The sequence below is a fragment of the Panthera uncia genome (assembly GCF_023721935.1).
Source record: "Panthera uncia isolate 11264 chromosome A3 unlocalized genomic scaffold, Puncia_PCG_1.0 HiC_scaffold_12, whole genome shotgun sequence".
Taxonomy (NCBI): domain Eukaryota; kingdom Metazoa; phylum Chordata; class Mammalia; order Carnivora; family Felidae; genus Panthera; species Panthera uncia.
The window spans coordinates 14,215,478-14,232,241 of NW_026057579.1; the positions used below are offsets into that span (position 1 = coordinate 14,215,478).

At 37.2% G+C, this 16,764-nt stretch overlaps 1 protein-coding gene across 6 annotated transcripts in view; it reads right to left on the reverse strand.

Annotated features, from left to right (window-relative positions):
* Positions 1-16,764, reverse strand: part of BIRC6 (baculoviral IAP repeat containing 6) — a 224,931-nt gene that overhangs the window by 6,604 nt on the left and 201,563 nt on the right. For all 6 annotated transcript variants that reach the window (XM_049652325.1, XM_049652324.1, XM_049652323.1 and 3 more), the window contains 4 exons: positions 13,147-13,364; positions 11,065-11,226; positions 7,362-7,439; positions 537-725 (listed from right to left, as the gene is read on the reverse strand). In XM_049652325.1, the coding sequence (XP_049508282.1) occupies positions 537-725; positions 7,362-7,439; positions 11,065-11,226; positions 13,147-13,364 (647 nt within the window). The remainder of the gene's footprint in view (positions 1-536; positions 726-7,361; positions 7,440-11,064; positions 11,227-13,146; positions 13,365-16,764) is intronic.

Genomic DNA, 16,764 nt, shown 5'->3' on the forward strand with positions numbered 1-16,764 from the left:
ATATATTAAAAAAAAAAAAAAAAAGAAAAGCCTTTAAATTCCTAGAGATGCTGAAGAATGAAAGGACAGGGGCCAGACAACATAGGACTTTGGAGGCCATGGTACGGACTGGACTGAAATGCAGAGATTATGTGTAGAAAACCACTGCCGAGGGACAAAAGTGGAAGCAGGATAACTGGTAAGGAAACCACTTCAACTGTCCAAGCAAGAGGTAATTAACCATGGCTTGAAATAGGTTGGTCATGGCAAAGACGGTTTTACTTTGATTATGTCTTGAAGGGTGGAGCCAAGAGGATTTTTCATTAGACTGAATGTGGTATACTAGAAAAAGAATCGAGGGGCACCTGGGTGGCTCAGTCAGTTAAGCATCCGACTTTGGCTCAGGTCATGATCTCTCGGTTTGTCGGTTTGAGCCCCGCGTCAGGCTGTAGCTGAGTTTACCCCAGATTGTCTAAATATAAAGGCAAGTACAATACTAACAAACTGTATTATATAAGGTCTTTAATAAAATATTTCATTAATTTTATTGAACATACCTCTTTAAAGCATGGTGAAGGGTTTCTGATTTGCTCTAGCATTGCCCACTTAACCGTTGCTTGCCTAATGTTTCCATCATATTCTCGAGAACTCTGTGTGCCACTGGGAGTTCCTCTAGACCGTTCATATCCTGGTTCATTAAAGTAAGGCTCAGCTACTAATATAAGGGACTGAACAGACACCAACACCTGTGGAACAAAGAAATAAAGACAAGCTATTACGATGGGACATTTTTATTACCAGTAAACTGGTATATTTTAATATGTGCTTCCACATATTTTTATCACTGTCAAATTGATGTTAATCACGAGGACACTGAAATGCTATGTTATTAAAAGCAATATTAAAATAGACACAGTAGTTTCTTGTAAAATATTCATGTATCTTACATTTTATATTCTTGAATTCTTGAAAAACAAAAAGAAATGAAGATATTTCCTGAAACTGCTAAAAAAAAATTTGTTTATAAACACCCCATACCAATTTAGACATTATTGAGCTCAAATTGTCCTTACGCTCAAAGAGGATAAAGCTAACCATGCACTCTGAACAATACTCACTTAGGGGCACCTGGGTGGCTCAGTCAGTTGAGAGTCTGACTCTTGATCTGGGCTCAGGTTATGATCTCACAGTTTTGAGATCAAACGGGATTCTCTCTGTCTCTGCCCTTCCCCTGCTCATGCGCTCTCTCTCTCTCAAAATAAATAAACGTTAAAAAAAGGACTCACTGGTAAGAACAACTATTAATGAGGCAATCTTTATTTAAAAAAAAAATTTTTTTAATGTTTATTTATTTTTGAAAGACACAGAGACAGAGTGAGAGTGGGAGAGGGGCAGAGACTGGGAGACACAGAATCTGAAGCAGGCTTCAGGCTCTGTGCTGTCTGTACAGAGCCCAACATAGGGCTCGAACCCATGAACTGTGAGATCATGACCCGAGCCGAAGTCAGACACTTACATGACTGAGCCACCCAGGCACCCCTATTTTTATTCCAAAGAAAATACTTTTTAAGGCATCTACTATTTGCTTTTTAAAATATATACCATTTTGGAAGTATATAGATGCTACTTTATTTTTCTTCAGTGAATTCGGCTATTTAGGAGTCAATATTTATGTTATGGAATCTTCTGGAGCCTTGGATTATCTGACCTCTTTAGTCATTTTACTTCACAGTACACTTTAGCCATAAAAACTGTGCACAAAGGGATGCCTGGGTGGCTCAGCTGTTTGAGCATTCAACTCTGGATCTCGGCTCAGGTCATGATCCCATGATTGGTGGGATCGAGCCCTGCATCGGGCTCTGTGCTGAGCGTGGAGCCTGCTTGAGATTCTCTCCCTCTCTCTCCCTCCCTCTACTCCTCTCCCCGGCTTGTGCTCTCTCAAAAACAAACAAACAAACAACAACAACAACAACAACAACAACAAAAACAGAAACAAAACTGGGCATGAAAAAACAGTAAATCAATAAATCCTTGGACAGAAAGATTTCTCGTTTTAAAAAGGATTTGAATTTCAATATTAAAATTATCTATCCCTGAGAACAATGTATAATACATATTTTTAAACATGTTTTATTTATTTACTTGGTGGTTTATTTATTTGTTTGCTTGTTATAGAGAGAGAGTGCTTGAGGTGGGGGAGGAGAGGCAGAGAGAGAGAGTCCCAAGCAGGCTCCACACTGAGCACTGAGCTTGAGACCTTATTTATTTTTTTAAAGTAGGCTTCACGTCCAGCGCTGAGCCCAACTCCAGGTCTGAACTCATGACTCTGAGATCAAGACCTGAGCTGAGATCAAGAGTCAGTCGTGTAACCAACGGAGTCACCCAGGTACCTCTGAGAACAATGTGTAAAATTCAAGTCAGAGATCAAAGAAGGCAGAATAACTTAGCCCCTCAGAACTATTTTGGTTATCTGTAAAATTAGGATCACACCTACTTACTTAAAGACTGGCTATGAGAACTAAATAAACTTTGTAGGGGGTAAAGTAGTAGCACTTATAATTAAGTGTAATTAATAACAGCAGCTATTCTTTCTTGGAGCAAAAATGAGCATGCATCCAGAAGACAGTAAAATGCAAAACAAAATCATTTTTACTCTGAAAATAGACGTCTTTTTATCTATAATATAAGAGGGTAATATAGGGTCCTGCAAAAAAGCAGTCAGTAGGAGTTCCATTGTGATCAACAAAATTCAAAAGAGCTACCTGGATCAAATAAAAAGCTAATATTTATCATAGCTCCATCTGCCTAAAGTGTTTTATTAGAATATGACCTGACAATGAACTGGTAATTAACAGAAACACACCTGCTACATATTTACATAGTTATATTTAAGTTAATAATAAACAGAATAGATTTTCATTCTGCAACGTAGGTTCACTGATTCCTAGTCAATCCTTTGATACTTTAAGAAAGTCAAGAGTTACAGACTTTTATTCATAGGTTAAATTTACAGTCCCTTTCCTCTGTAGTTTTACATTAAGCATCCACAAAACTGCAAGAGGTTTTCACTATAATTTGTTTAGGAACTGACTAAATCAAGAATCATCTAACACCTTCCTTTCACTATCTGTGTCAAAATAAAAATTTTAACCCTGTCATATGGTCTTTTACTAAGCCACTCAAGTAGTCAGTAATCTTGTCTCCTACAATTGTATATATTCATTTGGTCACTATATTCCTACCACTATCCATTCTTGCAACTCATTTTTTTTTTTTTTTTTTGCAACTCATTCTTTAGAATATCCACCAATTTGCCATATTCCTCCTCCTACCCCACATCCCTTAGAGATTATTAACTTTTGATTTCCTGTATTTTCATGTTGTATCTTGTCAGAGGATTTAATTGTCTAACTTGATCTGGTACATCAAAAAATTTTATCACAGGTATTTAAAACATAGGAGAGTACAGAGTATATAATCCAAAATACTAATTTGCAATGAGAAACTGTATTATAAGAAATAATAACATCTTTGGTACGAGGGAAATATTCTTTTTTTTTTAACGTTTATTTTTGAGAGAGAGCATGCAAGAGGGGGAGAGGCAGAGAGCAAAGGGGACAGAGGATCTGAAGCGAGTTCTGCGCCGGAGAGCAGGGAGCTAGATGTGGGGCTCGAACTCACAAACCGTGAGATCATCAGCTGAGTCGAAGTCGGACACTTAACTGACTAAGCCAACTAGGCAACCCAGGAAACACTTTTAATTAGTAAAATGCTTTTAACTTTTTTAAATATTAAGTACCTGCTTCTGGAAAATTATGCTGCAAATGACTAGGACTGTAAACAAGTGGCTAATTTCCAGAATTTTCCATTTTAAGAGAAATGATAATATATATTTTGTTAACATTTATAAATGGTTGATTACATGAACCATAAAATACGTTCAATTCCTTTTGCATATGATATCTTTATTAACATCCAACTGGAACAAACTATTCACAAGGCATTATAATAGGTATTTTAAGTACATTATAGCAACATTAAAAACCAGTTATGTAAGCAATGCTATAACTTGGTGCTACTGTAAAAAATTCTGGTGATAGTCCTAATAAATAATATGACTCTGATTTTATTTTATTTTTTTTAAATGTTCATTTATTTTTGAGAGAGAGAGTACACCAGCGGGGTAGGGTCAGAGAGAGAGGGACAGAGGATCTGAAGTGGGCTCTGTGCTGACAGCAGAGAGACTGAAGAGATCATGACCTGCAAAGTGGGACGCTTCAACTGACTGAGCCACCCAGGTCCCCCTGACTTTGACTTTATTTATTTATTATTTTTTAAATATTTATTTTTGAAAGAACACAAGGGGGCGAGGGGCAGAGAGAGAGGGACAGAGATCTGAAGCGATCTCTGCACTGATAGGCTGACAGCAGCTGCGAGTCCGATGCAGGGCTCAAACTCACAAACCGCGAAATCACAACCTGAGCCAAAATTCGACACTCAGCCGACTTAGCCACCTGGCTGCCCCGTGACTTGATTTTAAACTGTGCTAATAGTTAAGACTATTACTACATTACTGCTGGATAGGAGACTTACAGCATAAGACTAAAAAATGTATTATTTTTATACAAAGAAACATTATTCTTCTAACAGTGTCACTCACAGAAACCAAGAAATTCTTTTTTTTTTAATTTTTTTTTTTCAACGTTTTTTATTTTATTTTTGGGACAGAGAGAGACAGAGCATGAGCGGGGGAGGGGCAGAGAGAGAGGGAGACACAGAATCGGAAACAGGCTCCAGGCTCCGAGCCATCAGCCCAGAGCCTGACGCGGGGCTCGAACTCACGGACCGCGAGATCGTGACCTGGCTGAAGTCGGACGCTTAACTGACTGCGCCACCCAGGCGCCCCAGAAACCAAGAAATTCTAATAAAGCTTGTCACTGTTCAAATATTTTGGAATTGTTTTTAATTGTATACAACCTTCAAAAATTTTTGTGGAAGATTTTCAGTCTGGCAAAGGTACTTTCATCCTTAGTGCACATGTGATAAATAAAAGGGTAAAACAATGTTAGGTCCTAAAATCTAACCAAAGAGAAATTAAGTAATTTTCCTTGAGCCTTTCTACTCTGCCTCTGAAGAAAGTTTCTAACAGACAACAAAGAGTAATGTGGTCCTGCCTACATGTATTTATTTCTTGTATAATGTGAATAAAACCAGCTCACAAAGATCAGACCAGTATTTCTTAGGAATACAGATGCCAAAAATCCTCAAATAAAATACTAGCAAAGCGAATCCAGTAATATCTAAAAAGAATTCTATACCAAGAGACCAAATGGGATTTATCCCAGGAATGCAAGGTTGGTTTAGCGTCCAAAAATTAATATATCATATTAATAAAATAAAAAGCCAAAAATAGTAGAATCATTTTAACAGATGCAGACAAAGCATCTGACAAAATCCAACATCCATTCATAATAAAAATACTCAACAAACCAGGACTAAAGAGCAATGTCGTCAACATGAAGAGAATTTATGAAAAACTCACAGTTAATGACACTCAATGAAGCAAGACTGAAAGTTTTCCCCCTAAGATCTGGAAGAAAACAAGTCTATTCACTCTTGCCACAGAAAAGAGAGAGCCTCCTCTTGCTCCTGCCCAAGTCAATTTGTCACAGATTTGAAAACCCTGATTCAGGAAACTATCTAAAATATAAAGAAAATCATGTAATAACTGTATTACTTATAAAACTAAAAAAATTAGAAGCGAAAAATTTAGTCAATAATAGAGAACCAGTTCAGCTACAGTATATTAATTCAAAAGATTAAGAGCAATTAAAAATTATAAGAATGTAACTTGGAAAAATGGATATGCTCTAATGTTAAGTGAACAGAACAGTGTACAGATGATTTATCTACTACGTTCTCACTCTGCGAATTATGATTAAAAAAAAAGCTCAAAAAACCCCGATAAAACCAAATCATAAAGGGAATATAGAACAAAGCTCATTTTTATGCATGGGTAATTAAGTTTCCAAACTTGTAAAACTTAAACCCCTGAGTAGAAGTTTCTTTACTTTACAAGATTTTGGGTATATATTAGATATATAAGCCATATAAAAGTTAAAAGCAAATCAAATTAAAAAAAAATTTTTTTTAATGTTTTTATTTATTTTTGAGACAGAGAGAGGCAGAGCATGAGCAGGGGAGGAGCAGAGAGAGAGGGAGACACAGAATCCGAAACAGGCTCCAGGCTCCGAGCTGTCAGCACAGAGCCCGACGCGGGGCTCGAACCCACAGACCATGAGATCATGACCTGAGCCGAAGCCGGACGCCCAACCCACTGAGCCACCCAGGCGCCCCAAGCAAATCAAATTTTAAACTAATTAGTTGTTGGGGCATCTGGGTGGCTTAGTCGGTTTAAGCGTCTGACTTCGGCTTGGGTCATGATCTCATGGTTCATGAGTTCCAGCCCTGCATCAGGCTCCGTGCTCACAGCTTGGAGCCTGGAGCCTGCTTTGGATTCTATGTCTCCCTCTCTCTCTGCCCCTCCCCTGCTCGCGTTTTGTCTCTCTCTCTGTCTCTCAAAAATAAATAAACATTTTAAAAAAATTATCTAAATTCGACAAAAGTTTCAATTCTCAGCTAAATCTAATTTACTTTATGAAAAATAGGATATCTCTGAGTTTCCTTTCTTTGCTTAGTTTGAGTTGACAAGAGTAACATACATGTAGAAAAAATATTTTAAGGTTTTTACACTACAACTGAAACAAGAATTTCTAAAATGAAGTAGTAGTTACTTGGGAGGAATATTCTAGTGACTTCCTTATAGTTCTCCTGCATGAATCATGTAAACAATGTAAACTTTTTTCCTAATCTCGACATCAACAAAAAGGGAAAAATTATACTATGATATTATTTCTTTAATTCATGAGGATGCTACAAAGTCTTCAGAGAATCAAAAGAGTGACATCCTGAGAATTATTTTTTGTATCTTCTTTCACTTAATTCAAAATAAGAATGTAGAAAAAGAATCTTTTCAGGGTAGATCAAACTTTAGTAGGCTTACCTAGGGATAATTTATGGTGATTTCTCTGAAACACTAAACTTTTTTTTTTTTTTTAATGTTTATTTATTTTTGAGAGAGACAGTGCACTTGTGGGGGAGGGGCAGAGAGAGAAGGCGACACAGAACCCGAAGCAGGCTCCAGGCTCCAAGATGTCAGCACAGAGCCCGCTGCGGGGCTCGAACCCACAAACCGTGAGAACATGACCAGAGCTGAAGTCGGACGCCTAACTGACTGAGCCACCCAGGCGGTCCTAAAACACACTTTTTAAAATATAGATAGTTCTTATTTTTCTAAGTGAAATTCAGAGAAATGTGTTTACTTGCAAAAAGCTTGAGGTCTGAGGATTCCACTTCTCTTCTGGTCTTCCATGCCACGTATTTAAGATGCTTAAACAAACCTGAGGAAGAAGGGAAGAAAACATATACAGAATTGAATAGAGTGCTTTTAAAAAGCAAAGTGTCATAGCTAGAAGCAAAAATGAAATGCTATCATGTCACAGTATCTCAGTTTTATGTTCCCCAACAAAACCCCAAGGGTCGGTTTGTTAAAACGAATTGGCATCTTCAGATGTGATCCAAAGCTGTATGGCATTTCACTTTCATAATGAAACATGAAATAGCACCTATTACATGTTAATACAAACAACACTTTTTAATAAAAAATAACTCTTTCCCAAACCAAAAACAAGTTTCAGTGAGAAAAAATGGTACCATTTATATTAAAAAAAAATTTCTCTTAAAATTTTGTAAATTTTAAAAATGGGTATGGTTCAGCAAAAGAGATCTTGTTTTCAAATCTGCTTCTACATTCAATTTGTTACAATATATTGTTCTGGTTGAAGTATCTGATAACATCTAGCTTCACATAAACATGAAGTTGGAAGGAGGAGACCTCACAGACCCCCTGAGAGGACGTTGAGGCTCCACTGGGTTCCTTGGAACCAACTTCACCACACAGATACTGTTCGCTCACATAAGCAAGAGTGAACCTAAACTATCTGCCAAACACAGGTATGGAGGTCATTCTAGGAAAAACAAAATTGGGGACATTTTATGTGTAATTGTAAACTGACAATTTCACATAATGGGCAACAGATTTGGAAAATAAGTGGTCCTTAATAAAGCAGAAGTCCATCACCTTGCTAGTTTTGCAAATGTTCTATCACAGTAATAAGGCAAAATACGTTAATTCATTTAGAACATAATTTCATTAACAATTTTTAAAGAACTATATCCAAATGGCTTTGTACGTTATTATTTAAGATACTGTCAGGCATTTCATTTTTAGAACACCCTGTGACTATCAATGCCAAGTATTCTTTGTTTTTGTTAAATATAATTTATTGTCAAGTTGGCTAATATACAGTGTGCACAGTGTGCTCTTGGTTTTTGGGGTAGATTTCGTGATTCATCGCTGACATACAACACCCGGTGCTCATCCCAACCAGTGCCCTCCTCAATGACCCACCCCCCCCCCCCCCCCCGCCATCAACCCTTGGTTTGTTCTCTGTATTTAAGAGTCTCTTATGGTTTGCTTCCCTCCCTCTATTTTTCTCCCCTCCCATCCCCTATGGTCTTCTAAGTTTCTCAAGTTCCACATAGGAGTGAGAACACATGATATCTGTCTTTCTCTGACTTATTTCACTTAGCATCATACCCTCCAGTTTTATCCACGTTGCTGCCAATGAATGCCAGGTATTCTTACCCCTATCTAGAGATCTAGATCCCAAGGGTTAAATGTTACCAGTGTATTAATATAACAAAGACTATATAATTCAGGATATTGAACTCTCAGGCCCTTACCTGCTTCGCTATACCATTAAGTCTAAAGGAAGTAATTTCTTTTCTTTTTCTTTTCTTTCTTTTTTTTTAAAGGAGGCTTCATAGCCAGTGTGTAGTCTGCCCAACAGAAGGCTTCAACTTAGATCCTGAGATCAAGACTTGAGCTTGAGGGGTGCCTGGGTGGCTCAGTCAATCTGACTTTGGATTTCGGCTCAGGTCATGATCTCACAGTTTGAGATCAAACCCCACATTAGATTCTGCGCTGACAGGATTCTCTTGGGATCTCTCTCTCTCTGCCCCTCCCCTGCTTGTGCTCTGACTAATTAATTAATTACACAAAACAAAACAAAAACAAAAACACCCGAACTGAGATCACGAGTCCAATGCTTAACTGACGGAGCAACCCAGGCACCCCAGTGAAGTAACTTCTTAAATAAATTTTAACAATTTACACTTCAATTCTATTCAGATTCTAGTCTATCTCTTGGGTGAAGACAACACTGCTAGTTCCTCTTCTCTGCTCAGTTATAAAAGACCTGTTCTTTGCTCTCCCAAAAGTAAGCTCTACCTCTGGTTAAATCTCCTGAAATCAACGAAGAAAACAAATTCCAGTTTTACGATTGGAGTTTACGATGAAAACAAAACGATAGCCTACGAGCACAGATCTGAGGCAGGCTTCTCCTGAAACCAGGAAGATGATACCCAGGGAAAACTTAGTCCATCTGTAATAAACCAGATCAACTTCAAGCCCTTGTTCCTCTCAGATCATCAAAGAAGTGTCTGCTTGTGAAGGCTATGAATTTCTTCTGACCATCTAGTGATTGTTTTAAAAACTATTTTTAATGTTTATTTAGTTTTTGAGACAGAGTATGAGCGGGGGGGTGGGGTGGGGGTGGGGGGGAGGCAGAGACAGAGGGAGAGGGAGACACAGAATCTGAAGCAGGCTCCAGGCTCTGAGTTGTCAGCACAGAGCCCGATGTGGGGCTTGAAATCACAGACTGCAAGATCATGACCCGAGCTGAAGTCAGACCCTCAACTGGCTGAGCCACCCAGGTGCCCCTGACCATCTAGTGATTTTTAAACTTTTAACACTTCCAGCATGGAATTTACTGTTGAAATTCCATCAAGCCATCCAAATTACTTTGAACAGTGATGACTGTCCTTTAAAAAAATTCTTTTTAATGTTTATTTTTGAGAGAGAGAGAGAGAGAGAGAGAGAGAGCGAGCGCACAAACCAGGGAAGTGCAGAAAGAGAAGGAGACACAGAATCCGAAGCAGGATCCAGGCTCTGAGCTATCAGTATAGACCTCGATGTGGGGCTTGAACTCATGAGCCATGAGATCATGACCTGAGCCAAAGTCGGATGCTTAATTGACTGAACCACCCAAGTGCCCCTATGACTGTTGTTTTAAATCTAATTTTAAAAGGTTTACTGTCAAATGAAATGCCTTTTATTATACCTCAATTTAATTTTTTTTTTTTTTAGAGTGAGAAACAAGTGTGAGCAGGGGAGCGGGGAGAGGGGGAAAGACGGAAGGGGGTGTGGGAGGGAGGTAGGGGGAGAAAGAGAGAAAATCCCAAGCAGGCTCCACATTCATGTGGAGCCTGACAGAGGACTCAATCCCACAACCTTGGAAGAGGCACCACCCAGGCACCCCAACTTTTTTCTGAGATAGAACACATCTTCCCATTTATTTAAAAGAAGAAAAAGGAAACATTTTAGCATAAATTAAGCATCAAAAATAAGATCATAATTAATGTATCATGGAAAACATGGATGGCTATGAAAGCAAAAAAAAAAGTGAGGACATGCAAAAAAGGGAATACAGAGTCGACAGGACCATACTTTTGCCATTCAACTATCTCGAGGCACTTGTGAAAAGAGAAATGGAATTGGAGATACGGAAAGTAAAGAAAGTTGAGAGGCAAAGACAGACTTTTGGCTCTACTACATCTTGAGGGGAGAAAGCTCTCAACTGGCCAAGGAATGTGTTGAATGAGTTAGTCCCTTAGTAGCTTCTTAAGACTATACATGCTTCTCAACACGGTTGTGTTTTTGCCTTTTCTGGTTCCTTCTCTGTCATTCCCCAGGCTAATCTTTGCATACAGGAAAGAGCAGCATGAAGAAAGCCACGTAACTCTTGCAAAGAAGATATCCAAAAGAAAATTTTTGTTTAAATTACAAAGAACCTTTGGTTACAATACTTTGGCATTAAAAACAAAAGGCTGAAATTACATTACCTTGCCATCATTATAAAGGTTTGGATTGAATCGCACACTATGACCACCAGTTGTCTCTAGATTCACAAGAGGGGGTGAACTGGGATAATCTTGAGGAAAATATACATCAAATTCAAAGCAGCCATTTGCATAAGGGGTGTCCGCTGGACCGGTTATCAGAACCTAGTAAGCATACACAAACACAGAGGTCTCTGTTACTATTCCCAACCATTGTTTGCTATTTAGAAAAACACAATCCAACATGAAAACGAACAACCTTCTTACATCCTATAGACAGAATCTATCTCTACCAGAATGTGTTAAAAATGAGGTTAAAGTTAAAAATAACAACATGAGTGGAAATGGGTTTAGATTAGGATTAAGGTTTTTTAGTTTTGGTGAAAACAAGCTATTAAAAGATGCCTTATTGGCAGGAAAGCTTACCTAAATATCAAATACCTTTTAATATTAAGTTACTATTTTCCTGGGAGCTTTCCTTCATATTTTCTTTTTTTTTTTTTTTAACGTTTATTTTTGGGACAGAGAGAGACAGAGCATAAATGGGGGAGGGGCAGAGAGAGAGGGAGACACAGAATTGGAAGCAGGCTCCAGGCTCTGAGCCATCAGCCCAGAGCCCGATGCGGGGCTCGAACTCACGAACCGCGAGATCGTGACCTGAGGTGAAGTCAGACGCTCAACCGACTGAGCCACCCAGGCGCCCCCTTCATATTTTCTATAGTATTTAAAGATTTGAGATTTTAGGTATATTCATTATCACATCCAAAAGGTATGGAGGTAATTTTCTGCAATATATCTTCAGATAGGTTAATCTCTTAAGAAATAACTTAGTTTTAAATATTTTTCTCTGGAATAATAAGACAGATAACAAGAAAAGTTCTCATGTAATAACTTATGATAAAAAGGTTTTGAGAGAACAAGAGGTGTTCCCTGTAGGGTTACTGGTAGTTCAAAAAATAGCAGAGAACCCAACCCTGACTGTCAGAATTATTTAATGAATTTTTTTCAGTCAATCAATAGATACTAATTGTGCAAGGCTTGTGCTGCAAAGTCTCTGATCCTGAAAAGCTGTATGTGGAAGAAAGTGATCAAGAGTCTCAATCTGTGACAACTCCGATTTAAGGTTTGGAGCTCCATGTTGGGATTTTTAACTTTAGGTACAGCATAATGTTTTCCAGAGACAAAGTCACAAGTCTGAACTTATGTGGTCTATTTAGTGATACAATACTTCCCGAGGCGATCCTTCTATAATTGACTATTGTTTGTAACAAGGGACAGGTAAGAGTGTGCTCAAATAGGCAAAGCCTATGAGATTTTTACTGAAAATTTACCCAAAACAGCAAAATAAAAAAGTAATAAGCAAGCAAAAAAACAAAAACAAAAACAAAAAAGCTCCTCAAATCAATGTGTTGATAGTTACAGCTGTGTATCTAAGGAAGACAGACTATGAAACCAAGAATTAAATGACAAATGTAAAGAAAGGTTCCCCATCATGTCCCTCCCCGGCAGGTGTCAAATCTTTATAATTTTCTTGTTGCAGCAATCACGTAGAATTTAAAGCCAGATAACCACAATGGTAAAGCATAAAGGTGCAGTTATTTATTATTGTACTATCATTACTTAATTCACAGATCTTAAGTAATTAAGTCTTAGTAATTAAGTAACTGCATGAATTTCCTAGAAAATAAAAAAAAAAAAAAGAGTACTTTCTGAAAAATGATACTATAAAACATGAAGGAAGTATCTTGGATGACAAGGAAGAAGTCCTATGATTTTTTCCTACCAACCAACATAAAATCCTGTGATACTCAGCTCTTAAAACTACAGGCAGCATATGGCCTTTACTCAAGGCAGGCATTTTGGTACTTTCTTCTAAACTGTTATTTTGAAGAGCTGTCCCATACACATACTCTAACATTAAAAAAAAGGATTCCTTTCAATGATGTCCAAAATGGCCAACAGGATTATTTAATTTATTAAAATTCATGCTACTTCTGCTCTGTATAGTCACTATCTGAACAATATAGACAACTGTATGCATAATGGCGTTAGTCAGAAATAGAGAAAACACAGTTGTTTTTCTACCTTCATGATGTCAAGTCGCTCCTCATCACAGCGCACAAACACACTCGAAGAGGACGAAAGAGGCAGTGAGGTTGACAGCGTAACAGCCTCCTGGGCCAGGCGGCGGGCTCTGGCTGCACTGTTTGCGTCATTTGCATTTTTCACCTGAGACATGTAGTGGTAATTTACTTTAAAACCCAATTTCCCATCTTCATCCTCAGAAACCATCTCAAATGTATCTAAAAGAAAAAGAAGAAAAAAAAACACTGAAAAAAAAAAAAGAAAAAGAACTAGAATGGAGTAGTGTTATAATGACAAGGATCACAAATAAATCACTAGCCCTTCATCCAAAACAGAGAGGACCAAAGGCACAGCACAAGGAACACAGTCAATGGCATTGTAATAGTGTTGTATGGTGAAAGATGGCAGCTACACTGTGGTGAGCACAGCATAATGCACAAAAATCATGAATTGCTATGTTGTACACCTGAAACTAATGTAACACTGTGTGTCAATATACTAAAATTTTTTAAGCCCCACAAAATGGAGAGGACCATGAAAAATTAGCAAGCTATACATGTTTATGTCCCAACTACTGTTCGGTGGATGGATTATGTAATGGAGCAAAATGAAGAAATTATAATTTTTTTTAAGATTTTATTTTTAAGTAATCTCTATATCCAAAGTGGGGCTCGAATTTACAACCCTGAGATCAAGAGTCACATATGCTCTGCCGACTGAGCCAGCCAGGAATCCCAGGAAATGATTTTTTAATCTATATAATGTGGACACACTGATAGAATGTATCAAACTGTTGTGACAATGTAAAGCAGAAAAAGCAATTTTTTATTCTTAAAATGTGTGGTGTATAATTTTTGCCAAAATAATTTAAAATACTAAATGCCAAGAACTATTATTATATTTCATTTTTTTAAAACCAGAATAGGTCTTTATATATTTGCACTGACTTTGGAGTTGGAAAACGAAGTCCCAGACTGAGGTCTACTCTTGCATTACTTTTGGAATTTAAGTTAATGCAATAAAGGAAGATTATTAGGGTAATGTTCTAAGTACTCTGAGAAAATACAACTAATGGGCTAATTCTTAACCATTTATTCAGGCAGATTTAGAAAAGAGTTGAAGTTATTCTTTACTTATAAACTCTGTACACACAGAAAGAAAAAAAAATGGATTTGAATTTTATCTCCAGTTCAGATTATTCCACCCTAACCAATGGGTTACAAAAGATTTATATAAATTTTAACACTACATCAAAACCATGTACTAGGGCAAATACTGTCAATTAGAAGCAACAATAACTTCTGATCTTATGTTCATATAATTCTAAATATACAGAAAAACTAATGCTATTATTATAATTAGCATTAATGCACTAAATTTCACCAAGAGCTTACTAAGTGCGAGGTTCTAGGCTAGTTTATATGGATTAAATGATAAATCGGAAATGAAATCTTCAAGACTTCAAGTAGCTTATAATCTAGAAAAAGGGGGAAGACCTATGAAGAGTCACAGGTCTGTGTATTCCATATGTTTAAAAGAGGAGTGCCACAATCTTTATTTAACAAATCTTTCAGAGAGAAAAATAAACTTTTGGTGCATCTCTTGTAGAAACTATCACCAATTCTATACGAGTAGAATCTAATTTAAGAAGAAATGTTGAAAGCTGACTTTACCACACAGTACATATACTACATCTCAGCAAGACTGCTAACTACTTCCTGTCAGTGAAGTTGTAAACTGGAGTTCTTTCATCTGCCCAATTTCGCCGTTCACATACTACAGAGATAAATTTCTGTATAAATTTGAATTTTATAAACAGCAATCCACCAGAAACAAACATGAGCCGATTCCCAGGACTGGAGGAAAATTTTCTATCCTATAGCTACCTATAAGAGAACAGGATCTACTAATACCAAAACTTTATTAAAATATTCAAAGATAATGACTAGTTGCTAAAAATGTACATAGTTTGACTCAACAAATCCTCTTCTATTAATTTATCCTGAGGAAATAATCATAAATGTATATAAATATTTATAACAATGATATGGCCACTGAGATGTTGCAAAGGTTATTGAAAAACTGGACGGGCACCTAGGTGGTTCAGTCTCAGTCTGTTGAGTATCTGACTCTTGGTTTTGACTCAAGTCATGATCTCATGGTTTGTGAGTTCGAGCCCCGCTTATAGCACAGAGCCCAGCTGGGATTCTTTCTCTCCTTCTCTCTCTACCCCTCCCCTACTCATGCATGCATGTGCTCATTCTCTCTCTCTCTCTCAAAATAAATAAGTAAACTTAAACAACTTGAAGGACCAGTTATTGGTTAAAAGACAGTATGTTACATGATGGAATATTAGGCAGTCAATAAATATCAAATTGTAGAAGAATCATGGTATTAAAAGTACTTGATATAAAAGGTAGAAAATATAGTTTATTCCAAAAAGCTCAACAGAAAACATGCATTTTTTTTTGGTGAATGATTCTAAAAGTCACTGGGTAGTAAAACTTAATGATGTTTAAAGTCACATCCAACTTGGAGAGTTTATGATTTTATGTGGTACGAGAGAAGTCTCCTGGCTCTGATATAAGGACTCTGAATTTCTTAATTAGAGGTAATAATTTAAATCAGAATTTCCTATACATACAGAAGCATAAGGCATTCATTCATATTGATAAAATGAAACTTTTGAATGGAAAGAACTAAAGAACATATAGAGATGGAATGTGTCTAAATACTTTCAACTACATGCACATTACAGATGCTTTAAAAAGACATTAAAACATATTTGGGTCTGAACCAGTAAGTGAATTCAAACCTAAAGTTCAATAAAATATTTAACTCCCACACACACACAATCACATTTCAGGAAACTTTCTTCTTAGAATCCTAGAACAGACTCGTTATTTTCCTAATAGAAGCTTGATGGTTTAAAATACTTTCAAAAATTCTTTGACACCCTCTTCAAAAGGTAGAAATTAATTCCCCGTTCCTTGAGCATGGGCTAGACTTAGTGATTTGCTTCTAATGATAAAGCAGAAGCAATGTTTACAACTTTTAAGACTAAGTCATAAAAGGCAGTTTGGCTTCCTGTTTGCTTGCTCTCTATGAGAAGCCAGACACAATGTAAGAAGACACTCAAAAAGTCCTATGGAGAGGCCCACAAGGCAAGGAGCTAAGGCCTCCTGTCAACAGCCACGTGAGGGAGATCGAAAGCACAGCCCCCAGAGCCAGTCAAGATTTCACATGACGAAGCTCTAGCCGACATCTTGATGGCCACATTTATAAGAGAGTCTAAGCCAGAAACAGTGAGCTGAACCATTCCTGAATTCCTGACCCATGGAGATTGTGAAATAATAAAGGTTTTAAACACCTTAAGTTTTGAGAGTAATTTTTAGTGCAACAATAAATATGGAATAATTTGATAAAATACTATAGAAACTAATCGGAGTCCAAAAAGATACAAACTTATGTATATTAAGTAACACTTAATCAAATTCACATAAACCAAGTTCAAGTATTTGCTTTAAATAACCAGAAAAAGGAATTTCCAATAAAATGCTTCTTCAGGGGGTCTGGGTAGCTCAGATGGTTAAGAGTTTGACCGCTGATTTCAGCTCA